Source organism: Macrosteles quadrilineatus, unplaced genomic scaffold (assembly GCF_028750875.1).
Source record: "Macrosteles quadrilineatus isolate MER2022 unplaced genomic scaffold, UCM_ALF_1.0 Scaffold_3__2_contigs__length_128488019, whole genome shotgun sequence".
In the NCBI taxonomy this organism is placed as follows: domain Eukaryota; kingdom Metazoa; phylum Arthropoda; class Insecta; order Hemiptera; family Cicadellidae; genus Macrosteles; species Macrosteles quadrilineatus.
This window is the reverse complement of record NW_026542596.1, coordinates 53,894,849-53,917,718: the sequence shown is the minus strand read 5'-3', so window position 1 is coordinate 53,917,718 and position 22,870 is coordinate 53,894,849. Positions and strand designations below refer to the sequence as shown.

The window sequence follows — 22,870 nt, the reverse complement described above, 5'->3', positions numbered from 1 at the left end:
TTCCTATTACTACTGCAATTGCAATGCAGCTGATACGATACCATGGTGAAATTCCCATTAGGTTTATCTTAAATCTCTCAATCCAACGAGGCTAATGATGGACCTAATAACACATCGCATTTACTAATTCAATATATTTCTAAGTTGAATTTGAAAGAAACTACGAACGAAATGAATTTATACTTATACCTAAAACTTATATATTTTAATATTTTATTAATTATACTATTGAGTTGTAACTATTCATTGAGTTCCATATCATTATTGGAGTATAAATCACCCAAAAACACATTTAAATAGAGAAAACCATTTAGATACTCAGAGAAAGAGCGTATTAACAGACAGACGTGTAGTGTTGTATTGCACAGTGATATATTTCAAATCTGGAGCTTCACTCTGGCCGAGGTCTCGCTCGGTTGCACCAGTTTCCCATTTCCTGGACCTCCAAACCTGTAAGGTAAGGATCACTGCAGGAAGATCCTTGGTCCGCGGCCCTGGCGTCGCGTCGCTGCGGCTGCACAAACCTGATCCTTTGTCCCTTAGTCCCAATTTATTCGTCTGAGGTACCAATCACCGGGACTGCTAACACTTGACTAACCATATTCTGCAACATCTAGTATGCATTTACTACCGCATCAATGTAGTTATTTTTTAATTTAACCGTAGAGTCTGATAATTAGAACAAATAGAATGCAGTCATAGATTAAATGGTGGTTTCCAACATTTTGTATACATGTACTATGATCAAGAACAGTTCTGTGTGACGTTAAGATAAATCTAGTTACTATTTCCCAGGTGCAATATTCGATGATACACACTCCACTTGGTATGAATGAAAGCGTCACAAAACGGAATAAAATACACAAGACCACAGTAGCAATCACGGGGGTAGAATTTTAAACCAAGCCACGTACAAAGGGGTGTCTCTACCCTTGGGCACATCACTACTAGATAGCTTGTCTACAGAGGGTTGAATCGAAGATCAAATGCTGAACGTCCAGACGAAAGAGGGTGCAGTGATAATCAAAAATGCTCTCACGATTTTACAATTGATTGCAATTTGTAGTCTTCAATTTTGTTAAGGTTTCACGCAATCATTCAAGAATTAAGCTTGACTGTGAAAGTAACATGAAAATTATTTGTACAACAAAAGCCATTAGCTATTCATTGACTATTGGTAAAAAATATCTGTTTTTAACATAGCTATCCATTCTTAATTGTTATGTCACGACAGACAATCGAATTATGTTCTTCCTTAAATTGGTGGTTGGTTTAAATAGTTCAGCGTAAAATCAGAATACAAACCAACGAAGGTTGACATTTGTATAGAGACTGGGTGGGTAGAAGCTCATAAATAATTACAGTTGAGACATGTTGGTGTAATTCGATCTGGGACTAACAGACAACCCTACCACCAACCATCAAACTGAGGCAGTCCCACAGGCGTAGGGCAAGGCTAAATGTTAAATGTCTGACATGATGACGTTTTCCAAAAACTGCCTTATATATTTTGATCAAGATTAGTGACATTGTAACATCTTAATTCTGAAACGGCGGCCAATTGAAAAAAAAAACCAATTGCTAAAATGTTAATTTTATGAATTTACCAACTTGTAACTCTAATTTTTGACACTAAAATCGGTCCAGTCTTTAAGCAATTTTTTAAAGGTGAAAAACATAAAACAGACGTAACTGGTGTTATTAAAAGAGTGTTTACACATGTTCATAACTTCTGTGCTCGATGAGTTATCTGATCTGGATGTAGATGTAACAACACGAGAAAACTGTTATTGTTACCACCTGTGCAGAGAAATATTCTTCACATGTGACAATAACTGTTTGAATGCACCAATGCACATTTGTGTGAAATGGGCTATTGCCAGGTTATATTTGCATGAAAGTTATATGAAAATGTGTTACATATATCATTACAATGACTTCACATAACCACTATACAATAGAGAAACGTGGTAGGAGAAATAACACTGACGGTTCTCATGGCAGAAACATTCCAATTAAAACTGATATAGGCTAATACTGAGTTTAAAGAACTGTTACGACTGAGAGAAAGTTTATTATGTAGTGATCAGAGGGACAAAGGTAACATCAACTCGTGGAAATCATCGATGAGATAATTGACTTTGGATGCACTAAAACTAAACGTTGCAAAACGAAGTTATTACAATTCATAAATCGAAAATAATGTAGGCCTAAGCCAGTTGTGTGAAAATGTATAGAGAAGCATAAACAAAACACGTGAACGTTAATTATTTCATCACTGACTTTGACCAAACCAGCTAAAAATAGAGTTGAAACAACATAAGATTCTAAAACCCCAACCACACCAATTACAAGAACATTGAAACAAAACTTTAATTTTTCCAACAAGATGGGACCCCTGCGTGCCAATTCAAATTCGACCCCTTCGTTCAATGACCTTAGATCCGTTTCGAACGCAATTAATTTGATCCTCAGTTCTCGTTCTGCTGAAGCCATAAAACAATGATGAAATAAGTCAGACCCTGGCCGCCATTTTGGGCACCCTCCCTCCGTCGCACCCTATTCCATCTGGGGCTAAACGATAGACTCGCTTTTTATACACAACTGCTTACGTTTTACGACGTTTCCCCGAGTTTTTTCAAGTACTCAATCATCCTACAGCCGTTAGCCTGGGGCACCCTTTGTAATCTTTAATGTATCTGTCATTGAGTAAGAGTCAAATGGCAGTTTCGTTTCGCTTTTTTCTCCGTCGAGGCTGTGCAGAGTGCTCTTGTAAGAAGTTATTAAGAATGTGATGTTTAAAAGGCATAGTGAAACAATTATTGCATTGTTGACAATCGTGCTGATATACAAGAATCGAGTAGAATGATTGAGGATTTCAAACTACAGTATCAAGAATCAATGCTCTCACTGTAGTTGAGAAATAAAAGCAGAGAATTATCGAACGTACATCGACGCGAATGAAAAAAATGTTTTACATTTGAGCTATTAAATAATAAAAAAAGTTAGTAAAACAGTTCGGCCTCGCCAATTGTACAACAACCAAGCCCGATTCTTACTCATAAATGATAAATATGACAAATTCTTCTTCCGATTAGAAATAAACTCCAACAATGCATTTTTAACAATTAAATTTAAATTCACACTTTCAATTAAAATACGATTTCTTACGTTATCCTCTTCAACAGTACACTTCGCTACATATCCAAGGTGGTTCTCTATCAGTAGTCGATACGGAGAGTTAGAGCTTCCCCCGGGATTGTTTTATGTTGCCAGGGGCGAGGGAGGGGATGTATGACTCACCGGGATCAATATAAGGGTAATGGGGAACTACTAATGTACAGGGGACTGGAATACTGTATGACCATGGACAATCACGTTAGTTCAACGTGTACAACTCCAAGCAGTCGGCGTGGCGGGCGTGGCTAGGTACAAACCATGTACAAACGTGTCCCAGTTGAAAAGACCAACAAGAGATTATTTTGTAAACATAGATAAACAACATGGCATTGCGCTAACTCTTCATTTATTGAAATACTCGACGATTTAAAAAGCATCAATCCAAAGAACTGACATAATTGATATTTTAAAAACACCGCAAGTTTTGATGAACTAACAAAAACTATTACATCACACTGTTGAACCGAACGACTACACATGAATTTAAAGGCTGTGCTATACGGTGAATTGTTGAAATGTAACTAAGTCGTTGACTTGAGTTACAATGGGTACCACTCGGAGTTAAGCGATCTATTAAAACTAATAGGAATATTCTAGTACAATTGTCACGACAAAAGTCGAGTTCTCTTAATACAACCCACAGTATTTTAATGTTAGGGATACAGTATCAGGGGTTGGTTCCATGACTTTTCCAGGTATACCGTAAGTCGATGTCGACCGATCAAAATCAAGAAATACAAGAACAATTGTAAATATTTAACTTACTTAAATCACTCCCAAATTAAAAAAAAAAAAACTCGTTTCAAACTACTGTATATACATATCGATTCCTCTCCGTAACGATAACTAACTATCGATATAAAAATGTGCATCAGTGCTTATGTCGTTCTTGTTCCCATTAGTCATCACCCTGACAAAAACAGAGAAAAATTTAGCACATCTGTAAAAAGGTCCAAAAAGGAGGAATTCCAGAATTTTATCATAATCCCCTGGCTTTTCTAGACCAACAAATTCCCTGTCTTTTCCAGGTTTCCCCTGATTGTACCAAGCCTGAAGAATTGCATCTGCTCATATTTCAACCCAATGTGTGTTTAAATAAAAGGAGATACCTTGTATAGCTCTTGCCGGCGTCACTGATCAAGAATACGTGGGTCCAGTTTCGAGTCGTATATTTTTTGACTTTTCTCAGGAACGAACCGGCACTCTTCAATGTTCAGGCGAGCACTAATACTCAGCTGCACAATACATGCATTGGCCTACACACATCACAATAGTCCGACCATACAGAGCTACATTCGCCATCACATTGCGTAGGACGTGTATTGCGTCAAAGTGGGCCAACAAGACGATAAACCTCTGTCTGGCTCCTCAGACGATCCTTTATGGCCGAAACTGCTTCGTTTGCGCCCTCATTGGACCTGAGGACGTTCGGAAATCGCTCAGACTCGTATAACGACAAGTCATAAAAGTGAACAGTAAAGACCAGCTTTTCACGACCGAACACAGCAATGGCGAGGACTTGGGGAATTTCGTAAACAATATACAATATATTCAGGATTAAACTAAAAGAGGATGGATCAGTACACGGTTTTGGCATAATAGTAGTCTAGTAAGTAGGCCTACATGATTACATAAGTAAAAACATTTTATTCAGTTCGATTCACAACTGTTTATTACTAAAATAGTAGTCTAGTAAGTAGGCCTACATGATTACATAAGTAAAAACATTTTATTCAGTTCGATTCACAACTGTTTATTACTAAAATAGTAGTCTAGTAAAAGTGCCTACATGATTATATAAGTAAAAAAATGTTATTCAGTTCTATTCACAACTGTTTATTACTAATGGGAGTTTAAAAACAATGTATCTCAAATTCCAAACATTTCTACATATCATTATGATAGTATCTTACAAAAAGGAACGAACGTGCAGTACTATACAACCTGCAACTACTTTGATATCAAAATGCTCAATAAGTTTACAATTCGAAATAGTGGTATTCTATTGCATATTTGAACGAAAACGATGATCTTTAGAAGGTCGAAGACCGATTTAGTTGCACCGAAAACTCATTGGCAAAAGTAATGTTGTCGGAATTTTGTATTACGGTGAGATACTTAAGTGAAACCACAGATTTAAAATATTCTAACTATTCTTATTGGCCAACTAAAACAATATGAAGCCCTGTAGCCAAGTGTACTTATGTCTAATTCTGACGTTCTGTTAAATACCAACTTTAGACACCAATACCAACTAACGTATCACTACCAGATAGATTCGTCTGTCTATTGCTTGTCCTTTGACTTTACCAAAGAGATCATCCGCTAAGTTATGTTTACCATAAAATACAAACCATTTCGTAGACAACACACATTAGGCTTCACTAAACATAAAACACAGATGAAAGCGTCGTATTTCTAAAGGTTGAGAACGAGAACTAATACTGTACTTGCGGTGGGTATTACCAGTGTTGGTTATTTCCGCCAGGAGGTGCAGTGACCTGTGAGTACTCGGACCACATGGCTCAATGCACTTTATCACCCCTTATCTCTTATCAACCCTAACAGCTGGTTCTACTCTACAGTTACATTTCGTGCGCTCTTCTCTTGCACTACACTTTTAGCTTCCATACTTCAATCCATTAAGTATATACGCCGGTGGACTATTAAAATAAAGGAACAAAGTACGCCAAAGGGGAAGCTGTTTAGCCTTAAAATCTTTGGGAATATGTCGGGGCTTACTATCCCATTGCACCGACGTCGGATTAGCAAACAGATTTACAAGGCTTCTCCGTTAAAAACAATTAACAAGGAATAAAAACAGTTCAAACTGTTTACCAGTTTCTAAATAAACAATCTTTCAGGTACAATACATGACAGAGTGTAAACACAGAATATCTTGGGCATACTTTAAATTTAAAAGCCAAAAATAGCGTTTTAAGTAAAATCAAATATGCAGCGATTTGCACAGCAGTTTTGGGTGTCGAAACTAAACAAATTGATTTTGTGTAAACCAATTTAACGTACAGGGTGATTGATATAAGTGTGCCAGCCGTTTTATTCGAAAACCATAAGAGATATCAAAAAAAGTTAAATGGTAAGTGCCTTGGATTTTTTATTTAAAAAATTGTAGTCAATTTAAAAAAAAATATTTTAGCCGCCATTTTTCCAATATGGCCGCCAACTTCGATTTTTTTTATGGAACACCCTTTATTTCATGATGTATTCTGGTAGAAAATGTAATTTTAAGACGATTTTATTCTTGTAATTTTTTTCATAAACCTAAACGTTTCAAAGATAATAATGGTTTAAGTTGTGAAATTTTGAATGGTTTTCGAATAAAACAGCTGGCATGCTTTTATCGAAACTCTTTCTCATGCAGAAATTTCAAAACTTTAACTAAAATACAGGGTGTTCCATAAGAAAAATCAAAGTTGGCGGCCATATTGGAAAAATGGCGGCTAAAATATTTTTTTTTAATTGACTACAATTTTTTAAATAAAAAATCCAAGGCACTTACCATTTAACTTTTTTGATATCTCTTATAGTTTTCGAATAAAACGGCTGGCACACTTATATCAATCACCCTATATTGGTTTAGGGAAACGTGTTATACTTGGCAAACATTTTTTTCAAAAGCTTCGTTTTAAAAATTAATATCCATAGAAGTGAACAGCTTTTACAAGAAAAACGTCGTCGAAGTGTCAACCAGCACGAGTCGCGGGGAGCAAAACGTCTCTCAACTTATGTAAATAACTGTGGCGAATTGGAATTTTAATGAGAAGCGTTTGGAAACCGAGCCACCAACCACGGTTGTGTAACCATCGCGTGAAGCAGCTTCTGCTCACCTGGAGCGATACTGAAGTCGAAAACTGAAGAGGAAAAGTCGATGGAAGGATTTCTGTTTGCAAATATGTACACGACCCTGCCACGATGAATTTCCTTTGTTAAACTAACTTTGAAATATTTTAGTTCCAATAAAAGGCTTCATTTGTGAAATTACTTTTATTGAATCATGGACATAAAAGTGTATAGACCTAGCTCGCCTTTGGCTCGCTGGGGACTCCTGTTCGTTCAGACGCTCTTGTACGTTTTCGAACACTCGATTGTCCACCCCCGAATCAAGGAATTGTATAACCTATAACCTAAAACCCGTTATTATAATTTTTAAACGTTAATTTTCAAGATTATTAAACTGTTCTCGTCGTAAATGTTCTTTCCCAAGACTCATTATGGTTGAACCTAAGAAAATAAAATCCTGAAAATGCCTACACTACTTTGCAGATATACATATGTAAATATTACATATGAACATACATATGTACTACTATACACACATACAATATTTTTAAGGGGGTCATTTTTAAATTGAAAATTAACATAGTTTGAGCCATGGATAGAGTGCACTGATGATGTCAAACACTGATTTTCGTCGAATACGTCTATCCTTTATCGAAGCCACGATACCACTAGGACACACTTTAAGCTATACCTCATTATCGGATTATGTTTACTTCAGTATCCAAAAGTTAACGTAAAGCAACCAATTAACACCAACACGAGTGTCATCACTTAACTAGTTTGTGTCGAAATAAAAAATCGCGTAAAATGTTGACCAACCATAAAAGTAGTGGATGGTTTTGACATTTCGCCGGTGACGACACCGTGTACGTCATCCCCCGCGTATATTGCGGTTGTTGGATGACTCCTGAGCTCACAGTCGCGTCCTTCGCCGGGCCTCGCCATCACTTCCCGACACTGACCCTATTCCCTATTTCCCGCAATCGGTTGGACCCGGTCGCGACCTTCAGGCTGTCGCTCCTGGTGAACTTGGTTGCAGACTGAACACTTTCAGTATTCTGTCAGAACATCGTAAAAGGTAATTTTAAGTCTTACCGTTGAGCTAAGATTGTGATCACGTCTCTACTAGATTAAGATAATTTTGAACTAAAAAATAGCATAAAAGTTACATTTTGAAGGTTAGGTCGATGGGCTAGGATTAGATCGACTGCCTATCACGTTGAATACTTAAAAGTTGCAATTTTTAAGCTTTAACAGTTTAACTACATAGCTTGTGTCCATCAGTTTGAGCATTCGCCCCTTATCATTTGGTTTGATCTTTAATAACATTTTACTTATGAGGGTATACACAATTGCTACATTACCAGACATCTAAAGCTAAATCATCTCAGTAAAACAATCAACAACTTGTAAAATAAAGCACTAGATGCAAACTCAGCCCTTCTATTCACAGAAGGTCCTTCAAGCTAGTTTTTACGCTACCAATTGACCAAACGTTTGAACTTGACCTGAATCCAATTGACCAGGTTCGAACGGGTAAACAACATAATTTACGACCAAGGAATGCCAAGAAAGGTATTGTAACACTGATTATTTTAAAATATTTTCATGCTATTAATAATTTATGTTTTATGGTACCAGAGCGGTTATCGTGATCACCTTACATGTGAAGGTTCCTGGTTCGAACCCCAGATGTCAATTATAATTGGTTGTACATTGATGCTATCCAATAAAATTACTTCAAATAAATTACGCAGCTTGCTAGCAAGCATCAGACTGACTGATGTACAATATGCAACCACGGATAGACCAGTGTGAAGAACAATAGCCTACTGCACGTGTACCTCATAGACTCAACCTTGGTATCGGGTATCTCGAGCTGTGAACACTGACATTGACACTTACACTACGCAGAAGTGAGCTGTATCGCCATGTCGTAGACGAGCTACACTGCTGATCATAGTGAAACTCTACTTGAGAAATAATTTGTTTAGCGCGATACAATTCATATGTGTAGAATTAATCAATAAGCTATTTGGAATCGTAGAACACTACAGTGATTACAATAAAAAAATCGTTTAAGGAGAAGTCCTCAAAGTTTACGAACATGTATTATCTTGTGTGAGATTATTATTTAACATGCATGGCGTTTTAATAAGACTAAATTAGGGAATTTTCTTGATTGGTGCGTGCAGTAAAGATACGTAGATTGTGTTAAAAAAGCACAGAGAATCATCAAATTTTGAATTAAGAAGTTATTCCGCATCTTTATGTTTATTCGAAGCGAATCTTGCTAGTTTTTCGTAGAATAACCATAGACAATCTTCCTATCTAACATTTCAACAGCAATTCACCAAACTTGCCAATTTGCCAATACTCGTACTAATCTCAATACTCCGAGCTCGCCAACAGCTTAAACCAACATTGCGACATCCGATACGTAACCAAAATATTGTGACAGCTACGGACAGTGTGCGCAGGGTAATGAAGGACATTTAACCCTCGGTGGTTGGTACACCGGTGTGTGCACAACACGGTAACGAGGGAAATTTACTCCTCCGCGGTTGGCCCACCTGAGTTGATATCGTTATCAAACAAACCACACGCCTGTATGCACTTTGAGCTAACCCCAAACATGGGTATTGATTATGGTTACACAATGTGCATTTGTAGACTCGTAAGGTCAGTAATATTTTGTATATCTGAGCCCTTGCAGTATTGCAGGATAAATTGTAGATGTTAACAATATGCTATCCTCGACCGAGTTTTGAATGCTGTCAGAACTGGTTGGTTGATTAAACAAAAATTAATATTCCATGTTACATATTGGTTACATCTAAAATGATAATATCTTCTTTCCATATACAACATGGTATTTGCGACAGTCATTGTAGAAATCGATTCAGTTTGATTAATTCGATTGCGTATTTTGTTACGCAAAAAAGCAGTACTGCACAACTATCAGCTACATATGCTACTCGACTCTGTTACTTAACTGCACGTGTAAGGCATTGTTACAGTTTCATAATCAGATCTGCGTATATCAAATAGTTACACAACAAGGCGGCAATAGGCTAGAAAATCAGCACAGTAAAGCTGTATCAAAATATAAGTAGTTGAAACACTGAAGAAACAATACAGCAATAATACAGCATGTAGTATTACGAACGGCGTTTTCAACTGCACGGGTTCCAAATAATGATATGTATACAGTATGACCAACTACTCTGCAAGCATAAAACAAAACACATGTATATTCTATTTTTAGGTAAGTCATGTTTTCGTCGTACCTCTACAGCCGATTTCAGGTAATACCACAAATCACAGTACGATGTCAAACTTTATGGTAATTACGTACATTTTGCAGCATGTCCCAATATTTGACATAAACAGTTTAACCTATGTTTATACCCTTTATCACATAACATTTCAAGTGAAACTTATTCAAAAGCTAAAGCATTTCCAAATTAATTTCTAAACTCACCCTTTGCCCTACTTGTGCCTCAGGGCCACATGAGTCATGTCAGCTGCCTGCCCTACGCCCTAGTCTATGACTCACTGAAAAGCACTGACAAAGGAACAACCTCTTGCTAATACACAGTACTGTAGTCCCTTCGTTAAACTGAACAATAAATTATACACCTACCGAATAAAATTGTTAATTGAATTAATTAATTGGTTGTGAAAGAAAATGCGTCTTGCTTTTAGTAAATGCTGGACATTGCAGTAATATTTCCTTCGTTATTTTTTCATACTCATTTGTATTTTAAACTAATAAAGCATTTACAGAATTTGATTAGCAAACACTTCGCCCTTTAGGTATTTCATCAATACAACACAAAGAATAAGTTCTTGTACAAAATAGATAAAAACAACCTGGTTCACAGTAGCATACAAAATGCATATGTATAGTATACACTGTATTTGTACAAAGAAATACGACTTGCCTTTAGAATGATGCTGTTTTGCAGTGATATATAAACGTTAATTTCCAAACTCATTCTTATCTTAACACCAATAACAGTTTAGAATTTTATTGGCATTTTACTATACTCTTTTAACACAAAAAGATCTAGTAAAATTAGATCTAAAATAAAACTCCGGTGAAGTGACGACAAGAAAATCGTATTTCACTCGAAATCTAAATGCAGTTTGCCGGGAGAAGTCGAAGACTCGAGGAATCCCTAACTCAAAAGTAAACTGAACATTAGAAACTCGTCTGCAGAAGAGAGGGGGAGGGGAAAGGATTTAAGGAGTTTCATTACTTATTCTAGAAATTCTCGGATTGCTGGGATTACAAGCGAAGTAAAGGGGAAGGGAGATTTACATTGCAGTTTTACCTCCTACCACTACTACAGTAGCAGAAAGTAGATTTTCATAATGTAATACGAACACTGGATTTAAAGATCTGCAATCGTTTTCCATACCACTGGTTTATTGATAAAATAAACAGTAGTTGTTTTACACCTCAGCGTTCGGAAAATAAACATTTCAGTGCGGAAAACTTAATAAACCGAGAATTGTTAAATAAGCTTAATACCACATTGGTTTAGAAATTTAAAGCTTTGCGATTGGTTTTTTGAGAATTAAAATGAATACATTTTTTGAATTGTGGGTCTGGTAGATCTAACGTTTTTCTTTTACTTTTACATGAATATTCATCGAACTACTACATATAATTATTTTGTTAAGAATTTCAAAATGTTATAATATATTGTACCTATTATTAGATCCTATCAAAAATTGTGTGTTTTTAATGGAATCGTCTCGTAACTAGTAGTGCTAACAGGTTGACGGTTTATTACATCGCTGTGCATTGTACGTATACTGGGGTTGGTGTTTAGTGTTGTCGGCGTGTTTGCGCCGTGTTGTCCGTGTTATTTCCGTGTTCACCGCAGGAGACACGTGTCTCACACGCACACACATGTCTGAGTGGGACACAGGAATAGAAACTTCCTACCTCGTCCAGCACTAATGCTGCTTCTGAGTGCAGGGAATGCAACATAGGGGAGAATGGTGGAAACATCAGTCACATCTCTCAGTCTAGTATTGCGAAACTCGGAATTCTCATTTAGCAAAACTCGTATCGGTTAGTAACACAAAAAATGCTCAAACCTGCCTTTTAACAGTACTTTCCTATCATGTTCAAGATTTGCGGAGTGCAAAATAAGCTGTTCCAGCTGCAATGCAATCCCATGATCAAATTATAAGCCTGGCCCTCTGTTAAAAGAAGGATTTATGAAGATTATTGTGTACTATAAGCATACAAAATGTTCGAAAATAAATATATTTCCCGTGTTTAATTACCAAAAATAAACAATGTATGTAGTTCGGTTTTAACGTAGACAATTATAATAAATATAGACAGTCAAAGGAAGGTTCCACGATGTGCCGCTAGAGCGTGCTCGTTGTTCGATTCGCTGCCGTATGCTACCTTGCTACCAACAGACGCTGCAGCGGTGTGCGCCGTAACTACTCGACGCTCCTATCGGTGGACGCCAGAACACATGCTAACCGCAGCACTTCTGTCGGTCCACATTTAATTCTTATCTATGGTTTTACTATGGTTGAAACTGGAACACAGCATAAAATGTGCATTTTAAGACACTAACAACTTTACACTGTTTAAACTAAAACTGGAGCCATGAACTCCTGTATCGCAATGGCTGCGATCCTAAAAATCAACAAACTCTCCCTAACAGATTGGTCCTGTGTAACAACAGTGACAATATAATGTCGTGCCCGGGGAGTAAGTAGCAATGTCTCTCAGCCTCATTAGAGCCAAGTGCTAGGGACCTCTCAACTCTCATTACTTCTTTTACCCTCAGTGTCAACGTGTTATGAAAACGTTACCGTCGTCTAGTTCAGTGAACATCGCTTTGTGTTTAAAATCTTCATTTTGTATAGCTTTTATGAAATTAATTCGTTTTATTAAATTCTACTGCGGTGTCTGGTGGTTAGGAATGTTTTATGGAAACGTTCTGCCAATATCATTAATAGATATATTTATTATTCGTAGCCTATATGTGGACAAGAATTTAATGCTACAACGAAATGGACTTATTCTGTTGAAAATATACGGAGTATAACACGAACAACAATTTAATTTTCACGTTCCAAGTGTAAACCAAACATCAAGAAACCCTAACTCATATGACCCTTTGTCCATTAACCACGTCAAAACTGAACAAACAAATGCAAATTTCATGGAAAACGTTAACGTCGAATGACGGCCATAACTCAACGTAGGTAATTACAGTCCCACTTACGCATATTAATCGTCCGACTGGTATTAATGCGGCCCCTTCGGTCTACAAACGCACCACGACACGCACGCATACGGCGCATATGGCGTTTGACAAAGGTTGGGGAATGGGAACAAATACTTTGGATGTTTAGAAGAAAAGTTTTGAAAATTTGCGAATGTACAAACACAAATTAAAATACTCTTACAATTACCTATGGATGTGTTCATACTTAGCGGAAAACAAACGAAATGTATTTTAACCGACATGTTAAGTCCTTTAGCGCATCCAACAGCAAATTTTGACTAAATACAAGCTTTAAACGATTTACTAGATGCTTTATGTCTACATTATTCACCAGTATAACCTAAAACCAAAGTCTACTATATTATAGGTTTATAAAGTGGTTGGATTTTTTTAAAAGAAGTTGATGATAGTAAGAAAAATAGTAAAGAACACATTTGAATATGAAAAATACTGGTGGAAAAAGATCGAGATCTAGTGGTCAAGTCGTTCCAAACTTGAAGAAGAATCTATATGCAATCTAAAAAACAAATGCATGTGTTGACGAAACAAAACTAATACCTGTAGCTTTACACATATATTATCGACATTTAAACGACGATTTAAAAGATATTTTAACACGATGACCCCAAAAAAGAAACCCTACGTACCCAAAAACGACCACATATTGACCAGGATATTTTAGTAACGAGAAATAATTTCCTCTGAACATTTTAGCGATAAGAAACCATTTCCTAAGTCTTACACTCAACAAAGAATGAAGAATATTCCACAGAGACAAAAGATAAAACAAAAAGGGTGTTGAAACCGTAATAATGCGTCCAACGCTGTACAGTAATTGCAAACATGTTGATTTGCACAGAGTACAACAAAGGTGGCGGAAATTATCTCATTTAACAAAACAATAGAAACAAAAACGTGTCTGTGGCCTGAATCTTATATAATGTTAACAATTTAAGCATATTCCACAGTAAAACTGTTTTTTTTCAATTATTGCTTGATTTTAAAAACTTAAGTGAAATTTATGGTTTATAATATATAGCAATGTCTTTCCAGTGGGTAATCGTACAACAGAACACTATAACTAAGACAAATTTAATCATGTAAGAAAATACAAGTGATTAGTGATTGTTTCGTTCATCACATTTTATAATTTGATGAATTACGAACTATTAAAGTCCTACAAAATTTCATGTAATTTATACTGCTACAATTTACGAAATTATAGTTACACCTCAGAGAGTTTACCAGTTGGAAAAAGGAAACGCCGCTATATGCAAACTAGGCAGGCGCTGAGCTAGAACGTACAGTGTTAATGTATGCGTCATTTCCATAACTGGTCGGGCCGCAGCCAAATGGCCGAATAAACTGGCGAATGTGTAGTTAAATGTCGGTCTTGTAGACTTTTGGTTACGTGCAGCCTTTTAAACTTCGGGAATGTTCAAAGTTTCCTAGAACTCTCGTAGAATTAAGTTGTATACTATCGCAGTTATAAGAATTTTTGTGGAATTCGATCCAATTACAACATTGCAAACACCGTAAAACCTCACAAACACATCGTTTAATTACAAGAAATCTTATTTAAAAACGATATTTCAATACTTTGTGTCTTCATGTCAAGTTGTATATTTGGACGTCTATTTTAGAGGAAATGTACAAACATAGTCAAACGTGGTTGACACGTGGTAGGATGTTTAACCAACCAACAATGATACTTCCTAGGATGGAATTAACAACTATAAATCTAAGGGCAATACTTACACTTACTGTAGTTTGCCTTAATTTATATCAAACTCTACTAAAACATTTTTTGAACAAGAATTCCAAATTCAGGAAGCGCCCCAAACTAGCCTCCAAAACCGTCTAGGACTCCAAAAGGGAAAGCGGAGGACAAAGCATCCCTCACAGAACCCTCCAAATACAAAGATGTCACATATTTAGCCACTGGGGGCGGCAAAAACGCGCTCGGGACACAAAATACGGCGCGCAGGTGACCGAACAAAGAGCAGGAGACAAACTGGGCTATAGAACTGAGCCTGGGGAGATGTGCTGTTGCAGTTTGGAGTCTTCCTGTTGTAAAACCTACGTGGTTTTTACCTTCACAGGGCAAAGATTCTCAAACGACCAACGAAAATATTCCTTATAACATTGTATTGTTTAGTTTACATTTTCGTCGTACGTAATGTGATTAAAAGACTTGTCACGTAGATAAATAAATCTTTCAGACATAGAACTAACTAACTTTAGCACGAAAAATAACTATTTTACTTGCAATATAAGTGTAATCAATCACTATGTAAAGAGTAACGAAAATAAAACCATTTTACGCAAAACATGGATTATCTAAACTATAACGCACAACAGCCAATGTTGTTACATCGATACGAAATATGGATTCCCATCGTGTATCTAGCATGCACAATTAAAATTAAAAATCCCCATCCTAACCTCCGTACCGTAGTCATACAATATAGGCTACACTCTTCAGAATAAGCAAAACATACATTTCGCAGCAATGAATTAATTCAAGGCGTTTTTAAGCGTTTGAAAACACAAAATTCCCTGTCGAAGTGCTGTCTGTAGCAGAGAGATTGAGCTATGGCCCTGACACAAGGCAAAGGCATGCTGGGTTAATAATGTCTACAAGGTGATGAAGGTACATCTACTCTAGGCATTACATCTTGTGTGTAAGCAATGCTACATTATGGTGGATATAGATTGACAAGTTTTACGTGTGCTGAATAACCTCGCTATTAAATATATATTATCCAATAATTAAAGATATCTTCGTAAATAATCGTGTACAAAAAGTTTCAAACCCAAAACGAGTAACCGTCAATTTACAGAAATGTGTTTCGAAGTTATAAAAAAAACTAACCTTTTTAGAGATTTTTCTTTATCCTGAAGAATTACAATAATGGATACATACTTTATGCTGTAATATCATGTAAGTTTACAACTATCGTCGATGTTTTAGCTGCTCGTTTTGACCATGATTTAATAAGAAGCGTATTTAGATGGACACTGACCTTTACATTGAATATCAACAAGTAGCTACAAATTGGTCTTAACAATAAAAATTGCTTCACTTTCCTGGATGAAATAACACTACACTGACATCCCACCTTCATTCATGGGTCAAAGGTAAATATCATAAAGCGAGAAATTATAATTTGAAACAAGTACACCATCATCTGTAGTATAACAACGATAGTTTTAAAACAAGTTTTCATCTATAAGCAACAGCGTTCTAAAGGATAGAGCGTGTTCTTCAATATCCATGCTCAATGGCAGCCAAGTGAAATACATGCATAGTTTAACCTTGTGTTGCATAACCTAAAAAACTACTTAGCACCAATTTAGGTCGGCGCGTGCGAACTATTTAAGCTCAACACAGCTCGTGCGTGTAAATGTTGAATTAATCAAGCGATCGAAGGCAAATCCGGACTTTGCGTCGCGTTCATGTTCATTCTGAAAACGTTTTCTGCAAAGAAAAATTCAGATTTCCAGATATCAAAAACTTGAACGCAGAGTTTTACCAATACGATAAAATTATTTAAAACCCTAAGTGGAAACGCTGAACATTTTATTGAATCAATGAAATTGTGCTAATGCTAATTTGTATTTTAATACACGATAAAAGATTGGTAACGGTTTGTAGCTTTTTAAACGACTTTGACACCAGCATGATATGAATTTTACAAAACGAATGCATATTAACTTTAATTTTCTACTTGTAAGCAGAAGAAATTACCTTTTCCTGTTTTATAACGTCTTAAGTGTCTTCCAGTTTAAATTTACAACATGCTTGTATCCCCAATAGATCATATGAGAGCATTACACATTTTCCTTGTAGTCTCACCGCAGAGCCAAAGTTGTTTCCAGTGTCCCAAAGTTAGCAACGCATTAGCATTTTGCCGCGACCATCAACTAGCGAGATGATTAGCATTTCCCCTTCAAATCCCCTTCACAGGGTGTAAAGGGGGAAGTGACGTCACGGCGCACCCCCACCCTTCTGACAGATGAAAAATGCCCCATAAGATAACCCATTATCCATCCCCTTGAAGGGTAATCCTGAATGAATGCAACCTCTTAACTTGACCAAAGCGGGGTTTGCGTTCCGCAGATAATGGCAGTGTCTTGCCCTCTATATTGCTTAGGGCTACGGATGATTTGAATTAATTTTAAAACACACGACCAATTGTGTTGGGATCAAATACTATAATTTTTATTTAGCAATATATCTTCCGGGGGGTGGATGACTTGAATCATGAAATATATTTTTAGCTGATGCTATTTAGTTAGAAAGTGTTTTGAATGCCATTTAAAGGCACATGCTATGGCTTTAGTTCCACATTTAAAAACAAGGGAGTTACAAAAAATGCTGCATCAATTCAATCGTATTAGGCAGTAATCGATCATAAATGTTGATATTACATAATTCAATCGTATTAGGCAGTAATCGATCATAAATATTGATATTACATTAGAAACAGTTCATTTGTCTTTATGCAACTTGAGCATTTTGCATTAGCAAGGAGACACAACTAGTACAGTAAGCCAGCAGTATCTCATAAGTGGAACAAAATAAACTGATGTCAAACACTTTAAACGGCCTCCATTTTGTTTGAGGAATTTTAAAAATTGTCATAATTTTGTTGTAGCTTTGTATAGTTGTCACAAATGTATGTGCACTGTTTTAATTTCGTACCTTTCACTACTTTTCAGAGAAAAAATAAGTGAAAAAACAAAATGGTGGCTTTGTGTGTTAACTAAGGACTCCCGGACAATATGATATTTAGGCACGTTTCTTACTCAGGAACAATGCCCTAAAATATTGGTAGAGAGTTCCAGGACAAATTGAGGTTGAGATATGAAAAATCTTACGGGAAACAACACAAATATATTTCAGCAAAAAATGAACTTAAACACGGTTTCTACTAACATCGTTGGAGTGGGACGTAACGTGCGTTGACATTTCTACTCAACATTGTGATTCTGTCTATGAGTCTAGGAAATAATTGAAGGAAGAACCGTGATTAGTAAAAAGGTTTAGAATTGGTCTTATTTGATCGTTGGTTTAGAATCACCTAGATCTGTAGGCAAATCAGTAACGCAGCAATGTACGACATAGCGTAGGCAGACGCGACGGGCACGCGCAGGCTACGTTGTCGCAAGCTAGTTTCAATAGAGCATTGTCTAAACAACCTTGTGTATATCTCACTATCACCATTGTTTGGGGAGCTAATAGGACCTGACTGTGTAAATCACGCATTATACTGCCGCGGATGCAGCTTGGGCGAGGTGCGATTGGAGAGGAAACTTGGAGCGGTATGATGATCGAGTAGCAGTTGAAATGGTATTTTTGGTACAATGGGTAACTTGTCACATTTGTTGAAAATTGTTGGTTTGGAAAATTTACGATTACAGTATTAGCCTAGGAAGATAGTCCATTTGGACTATTCAGAGATGTGAACTATTAAAAAGAATTTGGTTTAAGAAGGCAGACTACTATATTGAGTGATTGTAAACCCAAGAACGCCAATGATGAAGTATTTCATGCCACACGACTTGATGTTGGCTTTACAAACTAATATGTACATATTTGGATTTTATAGATTATTGCAGTTACTTATCATCCCCTAGCTTTGACTTGGAATTTTTCCTTCTCGATTAGCATTCATGAAGATTTCATGTTCTGAGACATGGGAAGATGCATCTAGTCTATTGGTGTTCTGAAAGTTTTACAAACTTAACTAGAGACAATTCAGATTCACACAGTTTGATCCAAAGTCCCATTCTAATTTCAAAGAATTTAGCCACGTAACAGGTTAAATTTGCTTAGGTTATCTACCTTGAATCTTTTTCGCTTTCCCGTTCCATTGAGTTCAGCGGGACATACCTGAAATCAGAGAACAAACATTAGCACATGCGAATCATAAACACAACTTCAAAAATATGTCTCCAGTCTCCTCGTGGTACCCAATGCAACTATACCAACACAAACAACATTTTCGTACTTATTTTGAAATAGTTCCCTCACACGTAATTAATGTTTACGATTCATGTTTGAACACTGATCACAACATTTTACCCTAGTGAGTTTTCAAAATGGCTGCATTAACAGTGACATTTTCCCAGTTACATTTAACGATGGCCAAACTAATTATAACCTGTCACCCTCACATTTAATTGTTTAATGCGACATCGGCACTCACAATGCCCGGTTTTATTTAACTGTTTTAACCCAACCTACTTTACGGCTTAACATGCAATTTCCCCTACAGACTCATAAACGTGTAAAACTGCAAACAGCATCGACTTTGATGATTAATGGTTATGCAACGTGGGTACCGAGTAATAATTGGCAACAACATTAACGGTTGTTTTTCCCTGTCAATAATTTGCATACCGATGGTTAATGCGTTCCATTTATGTTATTAGCTTGTTGCAAATTAATACTAACATTAGTATAATATAACGCATTAATGTTGCTGGTGAATTCAAACTTTATGGTAAATGAAAGTCAATTATCGTGCGATATAGCTTGTACACAGCGACAAAGGATAAATTTTAAATGACAAAAATACCGTTGTACAAAGTCTGCTCTTAACAGTATACCGACGATTTTCTCCAAGTAAAGCTTTGTATACCCAGGTGATATTCAAATAGGTAAAAATACTAAATTACCGTCAGAGATTGATGGTAATAGCGATCGTTTCACAAAAAGGACAATTTATCTTCCGATACTTAAAAATAAATCAATTGAACAAGAATAAATTTAAAAAAAATGATAAACTCTTTCGTCGACGACTTGCTATACTTCGACAATATATTGTACATTAGAATCCTGATATAACTTAAAGCTGAAACAATTACGCCGGAGATAAGTGTGTATCGCCTAATAAACCTTCAAAGTAAACTTTCAAGGTAAAAAGCATTAGTTAGTAAGTGAAGAATAATATTTTTATATTCTTTAAAAACATATATTAAAAAACGAGTTATTACTTTGTACCTATGTCAGTGATTACTATACTTCCTACATCTGTTGACTGTGTCAACCGATAATTCCAAGATAACTACTTTAAGAGGCATACGATGGAGCATGAAAATTATATTCTGAAAATATTCGAAACTTCGGACCGATGTTAAGCATAGCCAATATTGTGTCATAGTGATTGCTTCACTCGGCGACAAGTCCTATACATTACACAGTAATATTATCGTTGTCTAGCGCTGTGCGTTGCGTGGGTGCTGGCAGTGGCAGTTTTCACCAGAACAGATCGATCAGACACCGAGGTACCATGGCAACCCCCTCCCCCCCTCCAGCTCACCCTCTGTATTGTCATCTCGCTCTAGCACTCGCTCTCAGCGACTCTACTCGTGTATGTTGTCATAACCTACTTTTAACAATTAAATGTCACGAGATGATAGCTCCAAAAAGGCAATTTAAACGTTCACATTTTACATATTGAAGAAATTGGTAGATTAGGTTTATCTCAAATTCTATGGCGAGTTAGTGGTTTCTTACTGCAACTTAGAAAATTCGCTTCATAATGTTTCTTGATTGTTAAAAGTTTTAGTAAGTGATACGACTTTAATAATCTTTTGTGGGAGATGATTAAGGTTACAATTTAGGTTATATTTTGGTTAGAAACAAGACGAAGAAAGTGGTAGCTGGTATTGCAAAATTACCATATAATAATTTTACGTCCATATATAGCAATTAAGTAAGTAAGAGGATAATGAGGGAGGCGATATTATAGATGCAATACGAATGTACAGTAATGATAAAGAAGACACTAACCATGACGAGACAAAAAAGTGAACAATGACAAAAAGATAGTGGATAAAGGTAAGACAGTGCTAAGATTAGTTAATTAAACATATGCATTAATTCTTTAAGAGGGTTCTACCCTGTCAATTCAAGATGGCGGCTTAACAAGTTAATCTTTCTAAACATGCCTCCACGGTACAAGCTCTCAACACTCTAAAACTAATTTGTTTCCAATGATTGTGTGCTTTTTGTGCTCTTAACATATCAGGGCTTGCAATGGATCGGGATAAATTCATGTTTAAATATTATTTAGAAGCTAAAATTACATATGAAAAAGACTAATTTACGGATTTTCAAAATGATTTTGTAAATACTTAAAGAAACAATCACGAAGTTTCAGTTCACCCAGGGGATAATTTGAATCTTTGTGGATATTTTACAGTTTATTTCAACTCGATAAACACTTTAATAATGCTACGAGGTACTTTTTTGTAGGACCATGTTTACGTGGTAACCCTCTTAAACAAATACCATAATGCTTCTACAACAATATTCAAAACCTGAATGGAATGCATGGTTTGAAAGTTTATTGACCAAATCTGTGGAACTATTTCTACAATGTTTTAGAGACGGCTAAATTGAGTTCAAAGCACACTAAAGGGTCTACCAAACGTGTAGCGGGCAGAGAAGGGTCAAAGGGTGGGAGGAGGGTAGATTAGCCCAGAAGTGGGTCGAACTAATGAGCGAAGGACAGCAAGAGCAAGAGGCAAGGGTGGTTGATAAGAGCCGATAAACTATCGACCCATTTCCTCCATGACGTGCTTATAGATGTCCTTCTCTACTACACACCCTGCTGGATTTAAGAGTCAAAAATACATATGTGAAATAGATCTAACCAGACCGGACACCTCAGTTTGGTATAGGTTAAGTCCATGTGGCCATAACTTTTAATGTATAAATAAATCATTTTCCATTTCATTTCATCCTGTAGGGTAGGCTCAACCTCAAGACAAACTTTACAGTACGAATGTTTGCACCTCGGACCTAGCTATGTGAAGGGAGGTCACCTGATAATTTTTGTAATTTATATCCTCTAGATTATTTCAGTGAGCCAGAGGCCATTGGTAAAAAACATTTCAAAAGCTCTCTATCGAAACTCAATCGCAACCTGAACAGTTTAGTGGCGAACAAAGCAAGGAGTAAAGTCAGTACAGAACAAGAATGAACTGGACTGATAAATTACAAGTAGCGACACTTGTCCTACTACCGACTCAAAATAGCAAACTTAGCGAAATACACTCCGTATAGGTAGATAGAAAGGACCCTGTTAACTGTTCTGCTAGACAGAGGACCGGTGGAGCAGTCTGCAGTCTGCTGTCTGCTTGGTGGGCGTTGGACCAGTAGATGCGGACAAAGACATGAAGGTGAGCCGCAATTCGATATCCCCAGACCGCCTCACCACGTCAGGAAGCTCTCAAGGTTCAATCCTTGCAACCAACAGTGACCACCGCCGCGCAACTGGGCTGGCTGCTACCGGGTGGTCAAAGCGACCCTTACCGAGGCGACTCAAGGCTGAAGAGGGAGAACCTCAGTCAGATCTTTACCTACGGAAACGTACAGAAATCCAGCGTTTCAAACTGTTGAAGCACGACATGAGCATACAACGTGTAGTCTTAATACGTGCCGTTTTCAAAGTGTGATGTAGGAGTTTCAATTTCCAATTGAGTCAAGATCGAGGAACATAGAACCGATAGGTTAGGGTTGTAGAAAAACTTATTTTGGGATGGCCTGTCACCTAGGTACATAGCATTTCACATGCAATTGAGATAGGGACACAAACTGA

General features: G+C 36.7%; 1 protein-coding gene across 5 annotated transcripts in view; it reads right to left on the bottom strand.

Moving 5' to 3' along the window:
- LOC128988723 (protein gustavus) overlaps nucleotides 1-22,870 on the bottom strand; it is a 222,694-nt gene that overhangs the window by 14,352 nt on the left and 185,472 nt on the right. The window contains exon 3 of one of the 5 annotated variants that reach the window (XM_054410309.1): nucleotides 19,105-19,152. The exons of the other annotated variants lie outside the window; for them this stretch is intronic. Coding sequence (XP_054266284.1) covers nucleotides 19,105-19,152 — 48 coding nt within the window. The remainder of the gene's footprint in view (nucleotides 1-19,104; nucleotides 19,153-22,870) is intronic. 5 annotated transcript variants of the gene reach the window in all.